Below are 14,270 nucleotides of genomic sequence, written 5' to 3' on the forward strand. Positions count from 1 at the left end.
CGGTTCTTCCTGGATGTCTTACAAAATCCATGAAGGGAACATTCTTGCAAACCACAGAAGCAAAACAAAAGAATGAAATAATTATTAACCTACAAAGAAACCTTGTCATTAACCCACAAAAATATCAAGTAACCCAAGAACGAATGTGAACAGATTTCAAAGTTTAAAAAATGAATAATACATAGTCTTACAAGCAAATGATGTTCACGTTGATATCCCAATCTTTCTTTTCTTTCCTTCCCTTATTAACTTGAAAAAGTTAGTAAGGGAAGAAACTTGACAAAGTAGCCTATTGTTTTTTTGTTTTTTGTTTTGCTATGTACATTTTGTCTGCTCTCTCTGCTCCTTAACCACCTTTTCTTAAAAAGGTCCTGCCTTTGTAAATAAGAAATTATTCTTAATCTCTCCTAACTGCAGTTTTATAAAAAATAAAAAAAAAAGTTTAATAAAAAAAAAAAACAGAATGAAAGTTACTTATTATACTGATAAGGTGAGTAACCCTCTCAGAGAGGGAACCAGGCCTTCAGGGAATAAAATGAAAATAAGAATCTAGTATAAGAATACCATAAGAAGTGCTCTGATTAAATAAGACCAACGTGATCTTTTTTTTTTTTGCCATCTATGAGCTATGAAATGTGTGACAGAGCCAACATTGCCTCTGTGAACGCTGAGGCTCACAGATGCTCTCCATTTAATCTGACTGAGTGCAAGTTATTTTGGCCAAAAATGTCAGTCTCTAAATGAACAAAAGATGGCAGAGAAATACCTTAAAAAAAAAGACTTCCAGCTGTGACCATAGATGGTGCTGAATAAAACGTGAACGCCAAATGTTCCAGATTTTTACTTACAATTTTTTGTTTTTTATGTATCTCTTTTCTCTTGACTATTAGTCACTGCTTTATTCTGGTCTGTCACAAGAAATCCCAAATTAGTAGAAGCTTGTGTTCCATGTGACACATGAAAAGATTAAATTTAGCTAAGCCCTGTATCTAAATGTTACTGATAGTTCCCAGAAAGTCACACTGTGAATGACGAAGCAAACTTTCACAGAATGTTCAGAGAAAATAGGAAAATATGTAATTTTCAGACGATGTTTATTCCAATAAAAGTTGCTTAGAAGCTATGACAAAGCTTTTTTATATAGGTATAACCAATGTTTTTACTTTAAAAATAAGCACAGTAAATGCATTGAAATGCAATAGTTAAACTAAAAGTGGGCTTCGACAAATGTAAAAAAAAAGAGGGGAAAAAAAGCACATTTTTACATATTAAGAAAAATAGTGTGGTAATGGTGTGTTTTTAACAAGACATAAAAAGTTAAAGCAAGTGTTTGTTTGTTTTTTTATGTAAAAAAAAACCTAAAAATAATTTCTTTTAAAATTTAAGTTTTAAAATTTCACATTTAGGGTTAGTTAAAAAAGCAGACCAATCAGGCGCCGCGTCTTTAAACTTTGGGGTGTCAACCTTTTCTTTCCAACCGTTCGGCTTGCTAACCTAAATTAAAACAGGTAATTTTCATATTTAAAATAGGAAATTGTCGCTTTACTGTAATGTTTTGAGTTTCATATTGTAAATAATTTTAACCAACGGGTATGTTTGTTTACAATTATCTGTAGTTCGAGATGGGGAAGTTAGTTCTATCATAAGATTGAAACTAAAAATGAGAATTAGCCGCTAAGGAGCTAATACAGCTAGCTAACATTAGCAAACTGCGAAGCTATTCACGTGGCAAGCTGTTTTTCCTCAGTAAACCGAGTTTGCTCCGGTTTTGGAGCCATGATAATGCCAACATAATATATCTTATACACAAATAAGGAAACTTAAACGTTTTTACAATAAAATATTAAAATTTGTAATTCCCTGAAAAATAGATTTTGATGCTAATTAACTACCGCGTTTCTTTCAGGTAGGAACTCTACATAATTATGAAGATCGAGGGTATTTTGTTTGTAGATTTGTCATTTTCTAAGACTTTCTCTTAAACTTGCAGTGTTTGAAAATGTGACAGGTTCTAAATGAATAATTAAAAGCTTTTTTTTTGCAGAAATAGCTTAAACCAGTAATGTTAGTAAATTTATTCAAATACAATTCTGTCTGAATTGTCACTGCTTGCATTTCATCTAACAGGGCTGTTGTGGTGCATGTACATGATGGAAGCAAAAATTCAATAGGGTCCAGAGTTTGTTTTTTGTTAAAAATTTTTATTGTTGTGTTTGTATACTTTACAACATTTTAGCCTTGTCTTGTTTTTATGTTTCAGACTTTGCCAATTAAGATGTCAGACAGTGAATCCATAAAGAAAATGTTAATGGCTGTTCTCCAGTCTAGTAAGACTGGTGTGTCCGTCACTAACCTCCAGTCAGAGTATCGCGCACTATGTGGAGAGTTCATCCCATTGAAAAAACTCGGCTTTGGCAACCTAGAAAACTACCTCCGAAGCATTCCCTCGGTGGTGAGGCTGGAGAACCGCATGGGAGAGGTACTGGCTCGTTTTGCTTTGTTCATAAACAAAACAAACTTGAACCACTGCAATTGCCAGAAACGTCATAGCCATATTTTACTGTCCAAAGTAAATCCAGTATCTAAAAATGTATTCAAAACATTTTGCAAAGTTACTTGAGAACTTTTGGGTAATCCTGTTATTGCATCTGTTCTGTAGCTGAGATGCTTTGCTAATGTGTTGGAGGAAACGGCTCACATTGCTGAGCTGGTTGCCAGGCAGAAGAACTCAAAGAAATCCGGGTCCTCCCAGTTCGTCAACTGCAAGATGAGATACAAACCCTTCAATCCCTACATGCTTAATGGTATGGGGCATTTGTTTTCATTACCTTAATTGCAAGAAGTAAAAGCTTGCAATATTTTTCTCTGTGTAATGAAATATTTGTTTCACTCTTTACCATGATATTATTTTTATTTATCTTGTATTTAAGCCACAATTCTACTATTTTGCTTGCATTATGCATTAGAGTCCACAATCTACAAAAATGTGAACTATTGTTGAATTTTGTATTAATTTTATTTTTTGAGGCATTTTGAAGACAACTTCTATTTTATATACATTTTACAAGGTTTCCACCAGAAAACTTAAGCCTTGTGGTTGGGCGCTCGGCAGTCATTCATCCAGCTGCCGTCGTGCTTTTGAGTTAAAAAATGTTTAAAGTTGACAGGAAATTTGAAAATATCACTAGGTAATTATGCCTTATTGGAAGATTAATACCTGAACACAACTAGAAAATCTTTAAAAAATGCAGACATTTTAAAAAGACTTTAATAAATAAGCAATGCTTAGCCTGGTAGGGGCACAAGTAAAGCCTGGTGGCCCGCCAGGTTTATAATAAACTAGGGGAAGCCCTGTTTTATGTCAGGATGAGCTGATCAGGCCCAGTGCGGCTGATAACAAAAAAATTTGGCAAAGAACTACAAAGCACACATACTAATTTTGTTTGAGCCAAACAGTGTAGAGTTGCCCAGTTTTAATCTCCGTCCTTTTTCTCAGTAACTCTTTACTCCTTTAATTGTTATAGTGACTCCACGGTCCTCTCTTCGCCAGCCGTCTGCTGGAAGATATTCTAATTGGACGGGAAACCGTTTTGGAGCGCATGGCGGACACACAGTGGAACGTAGAGTGACGCCTCCATCAGCAGCTTCAAGGGAGAATGTCGTCCATAGCAGGTCAACCTGTTGCAGCACATTTGAATTATTTTAATTTGAACTGTTTAATTATTTTTTAAGCAATTGTGCATCCAGATATGTAAATGGTCATTATCTTAAATAAAAAATATGTAGTTTATATGCATACCGGTCTGAATTTATACCAAAGGCTGAAACAAGTTATGTAAAGACAGTTATTGGTTTTCAAACTATAAAATAATCGGATGAATATGAATATTCCTGTATTTGTAAGCTTGTACTTAAACGACTGTTTCAACAGGAGAGAAAATTCTTCTATGAGCCCCACAAACAAGAGTCCCAGAGGTAGAATTATTTTATTTCCCTCCCTCCCAGTTTAATTATTTTAAGTTCTCTCCGTTTTAACATTCATACTGTGTTCGGACCAGCTGCGCGACTGCCTCTTTCATATAGGTTTCCAGTTTTACACTCTTGCCCAGCAGGTGGCGATGCTATGCTGATTTGACACCTGAATATTTGAGGAAAGTTTGAGCTCTCCCCTGGAATTTCACATCTTTTGTGTTTTGTGTCTTTACTCTGTTTTCCTTTTCTTTCATCTTCTTGCGGTTGATCTCACGATCTTGTTTGACTTCTGCTTTGTTGCTGAGCACTGCTGACCTTTATAGACCTAAACACAGTATACAGGATAGCATAGGACTAGTTAGAAAATTGCAAAACACTACAGAACTTGTTGGTTTATTCAAATAATTTTCTTTTCTGTAGCTTTTTGTCTAAAAACAAACCTGTTTAGAGTTTCTTTTGGTTAATAACTGGAACATTGATTGATATATTTGATTATTCTCGATTTGACAAAATGTAAGGTTTATCGCTTGTTTCATAATTGGTTATGGTGCTTTGTTTATATCATGTAAAGAACTATTACTGAAACAAAGGTAAAGCTCACAAGATGAGTCATGATGAGTTCATGAGAACGAGATTGGACTAAATATTAAGACTTTCAAGGTAAATTCAAAGATTAAAATTTAAGCTGCAAAGGACTTTATTAATGTAGTTTTTGCCACAAACTCTATTCTGATTTCTTTTAGTCTTAGGACAGTTCCTGAACTACACTCGATTTGCAGTAAACTTAACCGTTCCCAGTTGCTAATAAGAGAGAGCGCTGTGATTGTACATGCAGGCTGGTTGCAGATCTTTTGACTCGTTTTGTCCCATTTTCAGCAGGTCCTCCGAAAGACGTCTTGGTCCCTAGTAAACCGCAGGTACTTTATTTACCTGCTCAGGAGTTTCTTCTTTATATTTAAGCGCTGTTGCACATTGTGTTGAATTTTCTGGTAGTTAACTAACATGGCCAGTGAGATTAGGTGTACCAGAAAATGTCCACCTATATGTAGGAGCACATACAATATTAAGCCACATTCCATTGGTCATATTGACATTGACTTTCTTCATGCAGACTGATCTGGATCGGTATGATGCAGAACTAGTGCAGAGCCAAATAAAAAAGCTTCTAGAGAGATGGCCTAGTGGAGTGTGGATGTCCAAGCTGTCGGATAAGTACAGTGAAATGTTCATGCAGAAGCTCCATCCTCAGGCACTCATCGATCTGGAGAAGTGGTCACATATCTGTTCGGTGAGTGACTTGGGATGAATTTATGCAACATTATAACTACAATGGTCCTTTTGGTAGTCTTTAGATTGAAACATCCACACATTGTAGATAACGTGTCAGTCTCATGCTAAAATAATGAAGTAAATTTCCAAGTGGATGGACTTATTTCATGTTGTAAAACAGGAAGATGTGCAATTTATTTTTTCTACAAGAGAGGAGTATTAACAAATGTCTGAGCAATCTAAACAGAGAATCCACATTGTGCCATCACACATCAAGCAGATGAATACATATAACTTTTTTCCACAATGACAAAAAACAGACAGATAATGAAGTTAAGACACTTAAATTGCTCTTAATTTATGGACGATTCAGCTGTTGTGTCTAGAATGCAGTGTGACAGGCTCTTCCTGGTCCACATGGATCTGAATTGTTCTGAAGGCTGAATCTGCTCTCTGTTCCCACACTGGAGACTGGAATTACAAGCCCCACTTTAACCAAAGTTTTGAAATCAGGGAACATTTCTTTTCTTGAAGTGATCACACGGTGACAAGACTCTGAACAAGTTTTCCCCCCCCCCCAATCGATTAAATAGGAGGATAGCAATCAGTCCTTCTGTACCAGTTTATGACCTGTAGTGGTCAGACTGGTACAAAGCCTCCATAACTCTTCAAAATGCTGTCAGCTCTTGTATAGCGAGATGCATTACAACGTACAGGTCAGAGATTATGCTCTCATGGGAATTTTTTTTATTGGTTTAATTTCTTTGATGTTGAACTTTGTGCGTAAAGTTGAAAATGTCTGTGTGTCTGCACCAGCTGGTCAGGTGTGTCAATTGTACCATCTCAAAATGATGGTTGAAATATTGCTTTAACGCGTCTCCTGCGTGTGCCACTAATTTTACTGTCAGGAGTTTTGATTTGTTGTGGTGTGTCACCCTGGCTCCACGGCCTTTGAACCAAATCATAACAGCACTGAACAATTCTTGGGATTTTTTAAATTTATTTATTTTTACTTCTCTGTTGCGTCAGTTCACCACCAATTTCACTGAGTTATGTGTGTAGGGTTTGATATTGTCCCTCCTACTAGTTTTTATTTTTTAAGGTTTTGTCTGATTTCAGTCCTTGGGTTTTGTCTCCTTTCAGGTGGAGAAAACTTTTACCAGTAACCGTAGCGACCATCTCATCTACCCTCCTCTCTCTATAACCCCCCAAATCAAGCCTGTCATCAATGTCAACCGTTCCTCTCCAGGGTCACATCTGGATTCAACACATGTTTCTTCTCGTCCGTCTACACCTCATCAACGGTCTCCTTCCTCTAAAACTGGAGATTCCCCCAGAAGCCCCTTGGCTGAGCCCACCTTTATTTTCCCTCCACAATCTTCCCCCACTGCTTCGAGCAAAGCACTGCCTTCAGTGACTTTACGCAGCCCTACCCCAAACCTGGCTCTGAGTCCCCGACTTCCCCGGAGTGGTAATCACACAATGTCTTTTGACGGCGACTCTAAAATTTGCGTTTCTCCCAAACAAAGCACTCCTCCTTTAGCTCCCACCTGGACTGCCCTGTCATCAACCAACACTTCCCCCGACCGTGACGTCTTGCCTCTCTTGAAAGCCACGTTCTCTTCACCTTCCAGTTCGGTTTCTACTCCTCCATCGACACCCGGTCCTGCTGTAGTGTCCGATGATATGCGTGAAAAAATAAAGGAACTCCTTTCCAAGTCTAGTCAAGGTCTGTGGGCCGATGCACTGCCCAGATGTTTCATGGATGTGTACAAGATGCCCTTCCCTGAAGAGATCCTGGAGAACTTGTCGTCATTGTGTGATATATGCACTGTGGAGTACCCTTTCCCACACAACAAGAAGAGGGTAAGAAAATGAGACGGACTTGGCTGCATCCTTTGTGGCAACCTCCCATTGGTTTCCTGCTTACTTTGTTGCTTTATTAATTCCATTTTTGTTCTTTCTGGGACTTCCATTTCTTTTAAGGCCATTTTGTACTACACGTGTCAAGTTAACATGAACCTGACAAACAGCCAGCAGACTCTAATCAGCCCCCTCCCTTCTGGGTTGGACGTACTTGGTCCTGTGGTTCCACCACCTCTGGCACCGCCCCCCGAAGACTGTCCCTCTGTGTTGGTTACTGAGGCCAAGAGCACCAACGCTCTCACCATCCGGTATAGTGCATTATTTCTAATTACTTTTTCAGACTTTAGTGCAGTTGGAATTCCTGCTGTGCTTCATTTTTTATTTCGTCTTAATAGAGTAAAGTTTACTTTTAAGAAAAGTAATTTGGCCCGACAAGCATTAATCACAAGTCTTAAATTTTGTTGTGATGAGACCTATATAGTCTTATATATTATATGTAGTTTTTCTCCGTGGATTTTTTTTTTCTGTCTGACAAAACTTTCATGCAGACATCTTTGTTGTGTCCTGTGACTAGCGCTAATTAGCTGCTAATGTTTCCTTGCTAGCTTGTTTGCATCTATCATGGGTAAGTGCACATTTATTGTCAGTTGACTGCATGATGTCTTTCTTCACCATTGGCTCGCTTCTGTTGCCATTGCCAACCCAGTGTATGCTACGTCCATTCTGTGCAAAAGAATCTCGACACTACGGGGTTCAAGGCTTTAGAGAGCCATGATGACAAAGCTGGTTCACAATACAGACCCCAGGAATGTCGCACTTTGCCTCCTATGAGATGGCTAAAGCTCCCCTGAAAACAGTCAGCGCTGCTACTATTAGCACTGCTCTAAGAACGGCACTTCTCTTCCCTGCTGAAGAATTTTAGTTCTATAAAGTTGTTACTATGGAGGGAAATAAACCTGAGAAAAGGAGTAGCGTATGAAAACAAATGTGAGTAGGAGCTTTAATCTCTCTTCAGGTATGTTGGTAACAACTACTCAGATGCTCAGGAAGCCATGGAGTGCATCATGCAGACCTTCTACAGCCGAAACTTGATGAAACGTCCCGTGTCTAACCCAGCTGTTGGTCAGCTGGTAGCAATTAGAGGGGAGGACGGAGGTGAGGTGGCCAGAGCGCAGGTGACGGAGATCTTGGACTCCAACAAGGTCAAGGTAACTGGCTTAGTTTTCAAGACGTCTCTCGAGTCACCTCGGCGAAAGTAGCTTTGCATATTGAACTTTTTTATTTTTATTTTTGCAAAAGCAGAAAAAGGTATATTTTCAAGAATGTTTTCCAAATGGTTCATACATTCTGCTCTCTAAGGCAGTGTCTAGATGTACATTCTCATCCTGCAACTTGAAAGAAAAGCCCACTAATGCTTCAACTCCTAAAAACGCTGCTTTAACCTAATTGTTTCCGTCTATTCTTAGAAAAGTGAAATGATTTCAACATTGTTGCCACAAATATGCTGTTTTCTGTAGAAATCTGACTCCCTTCTCTGGTTGTTGGCCATATGGAAATGTTGTTTTCTCCCCATTTGTCTGCCAGGTGTTCTACATGGACTATGGCTTTTGTATAGAGATCAGTCAGAACAGTCTGCTGGAGCTCCATCAGGACTTTCTCTCGCTGCCTTTCCAAGCTACTAACGTCAGGCTAGCAGGTGCAAACATGGTGGAAATGAACCAAAAACCCAAACACCTTGCATATTTTAAGCAGTTAATCGTTCGTTCTGCATCACATCCTCGTTGTCTTCCTCCTGCTAGAGTTGGAAGCGTTCAGCTCCCACCCACAGGTGCTGTCCGCCTTGGATAAAGTGGCGGTTGGAAAGATCCTGAGGATGGAATCCTTGAAGCCACGTCAACAGAACGAAGTGCCCATGGCGCTGCTTTTTGACACCTCGCTAGATGATGATCTGAACATTAACACCATGTGCCTGAAGGCTCTGCAGGACAGTACAATGAATAACCCTCTGTCTGTATGTTCACAAACCAAAATCACTCTCATGCAAGCTTTTTTTTTTTTTTTTTTTAAACTCCGTCACACAAAATGTCTAATTTAAAGTTCTTCGTTTCCTCCAGGTAAACGTCGTCCTTAAAGATGTGTTTGTAACAAGCGTGTGCGCAGATGGGACCATTTTCTGCCAACTCCCCTGCAGAGGAACAGTCAGATTGAGAAGGCTACTGGAGAATGTGGAAGCATTTTTCAGCTCCCAGGTAGATGGTGTTTTCAGCTAATGTCTCATTTTCATGAGATAAAGATGTTTTGATGTAAATTGGAGTGAGCTGGACTGACTCTTGACTTGATTTAATGAAAAAAAGCTGTGATTGCAAGTTTGAATTGTGGCTAAATTCTCTGCATTGTCAGCCTGTGAATAATTACATTATTAAATTTTCCTAAAAGGTCACATCAGAGTCCCTGGTTTCCAGGCCCTTCTGCGGAAAGTTGTGTTTAGGCCGTTACGAAAATAAATGGGCCAGAGCGGAAGTAAGAGCTGGACTGTTGACATGCTTACAGAGAAAAAGCTGTCTTTTTTTTTTCTTGCAATGATTTTTATTCAAATTGCAGATTATGTACATGCATGAGAACCGTGTGATGGAGATTCTCTTCACTGACCTGAGCATCACAGCAACTGTCACATTCACCGATGTTCGAGAGATTCCTCGACATTTTCTGAAGGATTACATCATCATCCCGCCACAGGTTTGATTTTTTTTTTAAATCCTCCTCATAAATCTGCTTTAAAACCATATTTTTAGTCCATCTGCTTACTGTTAGGTAAATTTTCATATTTGTCCTTTTTTTGTAGGCTGTTAAATGTCGACTGGCTGACCTCGCCGTTCCAAAAGAAGGCTGGAGCCAGAAGCCCTTTTTGCTGATAACTGAGACTCTACTTGCAGCAGAAGAGCTCAAAATGAAGGTAGTATCTGTCACAGTGGCAGAAAGTTTCATCAAAGAACTTAGGATTTCAGGTTTAAAAATTCAAATTAAGTCATCAATTAATATGGTGAGATCTAAATCATCTTTTGGTTTTGATGAAATGCATAAAATAAATAAAAATGCACATTTGGCTTTGACTTTGAATTATTATTTTCCCCTTGGTATTATTTCAGATATCCAAATTAGAAGAGTGCAAAGGAGACAGAGTGGTATTTATGTACCTCTTCGATGGTGGTGACGGTCAGAAGTTAGATGAAAGCATCAACCATCACCTGGCTCGTTCAGAGGTGTGGCAGAACGTTGTGTCACCGAACAACACCACAGTCACCAGCACTCGCAGCAACATTGTGGACACAGGTAACGTTAGACATTAATGGTGTTGTCACTCCTGATAGACTGGTAGACCTGGTTCGATTGGGAAGCAAAATTGCAACATTTGTTAAACTTTCAGCTGGTGTGGTTTGCTTTCACACTGCAGTGTCAAACAAACCAAACCTGTTCCTCCCCTTCGGCGGTGGTGGAGCTGCACCAAGAACCACAGAGGGAAATGACATGAAAACCTCCAAAGATGACACCGAGCACAACTTCCTTCTTCACAAATTAACAAAAATGGAGTGGCATTAGATTTTATCAGTTTGTCTTTGGTAAACGCCACAAGCCGTTTCTCCTGCTACCTTCAAACCCGCGTGTTTGATTTGGTTGTATTTACCCAGAATGCCCTGTACTTCGCTTCATGCTTTTTGAGCAGTCTCTAGCCCACTAGGCATCTACATATTCATTCAAACCGCACCAAGGTTTGAGAGCGCTTTTTAGGTCCGCATCAGAGTTCAATCTCGCATTCACACCCTCCCTAAATGAACCAGTTTGATTAAAGCGGAACTAACAGAGCAAATGTGAATGCACCCTGAAAAGAAATCCTTCTGATGCAGATTTTTTGTTGTTTTGTAGATCTCAGTTCTCTTGTGGAGAAGTGGACGCTGGGAAACCCGGTCCCAAGTCCCCCCATGAAGACGTCATCTGTGCCACGTGGCAAAGACGATGCAGCTGTGAAAACGGGAACGCAGCCACTCCCATTACCCCCTCCACTAGACCTTCCACAGGTGGGTAGCATTGATTGTTTTCTGCATAAGAGCAAGTTAAATATACAAAGTATAATGTCCTTTAATAATAAGTAACATGCTCGTTTGCTTTGGGTGCCTGTCTGGTTTAGCTAGTCAGGGCTAAATGTGACTTTGCCTTGGGAAGGCATTTTTACTTCAATGGTTTAAGGAAGGGGTGTCCAAAGTCGGTCCTCAAGGGCCGGCATCCTGCATGTTTTAGTTCTCTCCCTAGTGGTTGTAACAATCTCCCCAGCAAGTCGGTGTTCTGCTTAGGCCTCTAATGAGCCATCATTTGATGCAGGTGTGTAAAACCAGGGAGAAAACTAAAACATGCAGGATGCCGGCCCTCGAGGACTGACTTTGGACACCCCTGGTTTAAGGGGTTGAGTTTTGCACTTTGAGGTTCAATATCTGTTAAATAAAACTATTTTAAACACAAACCATTGCTGTTAATATTATACAAGCATTCCAACATGCTGTATCGTTCTTCTAAATCCAAGTCTGTTGCTTTTGGCTTTTCCATTAGTTGTGAATGTTTTTGGGCGTCAGAAACATTTTGTTGACCATTGAAGGTACTTTATCTTCTTTTTCTCATTTTCTATCAATCTCCAGGTCAAAGTTTAAAAAGTCAATCAAAATATTAAAAACTTGTCTTTAATTGCTATATATGATCAAAATATCTTTTGATATTCAAAGATTCTCCACTTTAGAAATATGGAAAGTTGCGCTTGTAACTGTGATTCTATGAACCCCTACTGACCACCAGAGGGCGGTGCTGAAAGCTCTGGATGATGGGAACATTGATTCAGTGCTTTCAGCACCACCCTCTGGCAGTTAGTAGGAATGAAATAGACCTACCATACATTTATAGTACTTTAGTCCCAACTTACCCATTGCCCGGTGCTGATCCAAAGCCTGGTGGACCTCCGCCTGTTGTAGTAGAAGCACAAAACGATTGCAGACACAGATTTACAGTTTTCCTCAAATCCACGTCTTATTGTCTCCTTCCTTTTTTTTCAGCCTGGTCAGAACATGGATGTCTTTGTGCCGATGGCTTGCCACCCAGGTTACTTTGTGGTACAGCTTTGGCAGGACCTCCATAAACTTGAGGTGTTGAGGGGAGAAATGGTCCTTTACTACAACCAGAGCGGAAATACAACCACAACAATGGACATCCAGAAAGGACATGTCTATGCTGCCAAATTTGACAAGAAGTAAGTAAACCTAAACCCCAGGAAGAGGAAAAAAATATGTTAAATGTAATTGTATGAATCAACAACCAGATCTGAAATATAGGATGTTCTTCTGCTGTTGTGAGGTTAGTTGATTTATTGATGTTAATCTCTGCTTAGTTGGCACCGCGTGCAGGTGAAAGGGGTTCTCTCAAACGGCTTGGTTTCTGTCTATGATTTGGACTACGGTAAGCACGAACTGGTCCCTCGCAGTCTAATCCAGCCTCTAATAGAGGAGTTCAGACAGCTGTCCTTCCAGGCTATTGCTGCACAACTAGCAGGTGAGTTATCGACTTTCTTTTAGGTAAATTATTTACAATATGATGGATCAATCATCAGAAAAATCTATTGAAAAATTGATTACCAAAATAATTGTTAGTTGCAGACCTAAATGAGTCATAGTTAGGATTTTAAAATGTAAAATCCTAACTATTTTCAGGACAATTATTGGTTTTTTAATTTTTTTTTTCTCATGAATAATTGAGCGCCAATAAGCAGAGAAATCATTGAATAATTGATAAAGTCCTAAGGAGTTTTAAGTCTACTTGGAGTTGGAAAGATAAAAAAAAAAAATCCCATTGTATCGGTGTAATCCTCCAGGTGTGGCACAGCGTCAGTGGTCAGAGGAGACGTCTTCGTTGTTCAGGAATCACGTGGAGCGGCGAGCGCTGGTAGCGCAGGTGGAGAGCGTTCGGGAAGCATCAGAAGTCAAAGGTGAGCTGTCGGCTCGCAGGTTGACTGTTTACCTGGTGGACACCTCATCGGAGGAGAAGGACATTTGGATTCACAGCATCTTGGCCGACATCGAGAATGAGCTGTCTTCTGCTGCGAGCTAGGTGTGCACACAGACGGTGGTAAAGTAAGCAGACTTTTGGGCTCTTTGACAGTTGTATGCACACACAAACTACTTTTGGTTTGATTCTTTTTAAAGTAAAATGCACGGAACGACTTTTACTTTGGAAGGAAAATTTGTACTTCCTCTGCGTTTGCTTGTTCATGTTGTTTTGTAGGTGGCTTATAATCAGGCTTGATTTACATATGTGTGAGTAATTTTCTAATGTTTGTGATGTGTTATGATCTGTAAAATTTGTTCAGGGAAGGATTTACATTTCCATTATTTAAGAACATGGATATGGAATTGTCAAATATGTCATATAAATGTGCGTTTCTGTTTGCTGTGGTTTATGCATGCAATACTCTACCTTTTGGGGAATATGTGTCTTACAAATTACTTCAGTATAGTGCATGTGTGTACATAGTTGTTGGATTGTCATTATGGTTCATATCTCCAATGTTTTACTTTGTTTGAAAGAGATGTATTCACCGTGATTTTTGTTACGTGCGAGTTAGTGATTGCAAAGAGATGACAGAATACAGTTTCTGTAAAAACATTTTCAATAAACTTTGGTGATGCATCAGCAAAGGACAGCAGCTCTGTTGGCCTACTTTACTCACTTCACAACTACTCACCAACTCTGCTCTGGAATGGCTTTCTATGCCTACTCAGAGAGGCAAAAGTAGTTTTTCTAATTTCAGTCAATTGAAGAAGCGTTGTAACAATCTGGTAGGGAAAAACAAATGGACTTAAAATGTTATTCTGACCTGGCATTTTTGGAATTACAAAAAATATTTCAAATTCATCAGTGGTGGTGGTAACAAAACTATCACTGCATACTGTCTGACTCTTTACAGACACAAACGCTGTGCGAAAAAATGCTAAAAAAAAAAGGTGAAAATAGGAAATCATATTGATGGTTTTTCTTGTTTGCAAAATATCACCGGATGCCTTAGTAAGTTTTGTGTTCTCATGGATAAAATTTCATTGGAAAATCTAGAAAATTGTGTGTGGTAAAGTGAC

General features: G+C 39.2%; 1 protein-coding gene across 2 annotated transcripts; it reads left to right on the forward strand.

The window, feature by feature from the left end:
* The first annotated feature begins 1,423 nt into the window (after window positions 1-1,423).
* Window positions 1,424-13,840, forward strand: tdrd7a (tudor domain containing 7 a). Of its 2 annotated transcripts, none has more exons than XM_008416032.1 (21): window positions 1,424-1,508; window positions 2,261-2,479; window positions 2,660-2,804; window positions 3,525-3,672; window positions 3,932-3,975; window positions 4,849-4,889; window positions 5,084-5,260; window positions 6,385-7,107; window positions 7,228-7,415; window positions 8,123-8,315; window positions 8,692-8,803; window positions 8,907-9,118; window positions 9,222-9,356; window positions 9,544-9,627; window positions 9,709-9,843; window positions 9,950-10,060; window positions 10,254-10,437; window positions 11,029-11,180; window positions 12,201-12,394; window positions 12,533-12,693; window positions 13,013-13,840. In XM_008416032.1, exons 2-21 carry the CDS (start codon window positions 2,276-2,278, stop codon window positions 13,246-13,248), a joined length of 3,579 nt encoding a protein of 1,192 aa, XP_008414254.1. In that variant the 5' UTR covers window positions 1,424-1,508; window positions 2,261-2,275; the 3' UTR covers window positions 13,249-13,840. The 2 variants fall into 2 exon arrangements, with proteins under 2 accessions (XP_008414254.1, XP_008414332.1); XM_008416110.1 differs by having other exon boundaries at window positions 4,852-4,889.
* The last annotated feature ends 430 nt before the right edge of the window (window positions 13,841-14,270 follow it).

This window comes from Poecilia reticulata, chromosome 1 (genome assembly GCF_904066995.2).
Source record: "Poecilia reticulata chromosome 1, P_reticulata-male-v2, whole genome shotgun sequence".
Lineage (NCBI taxonomy): Eukaryota > Metazoa > Chordata > Actinopteri > Cyprinodontiformes > Poeciliidae > Poecilia > Poecilia reticulata.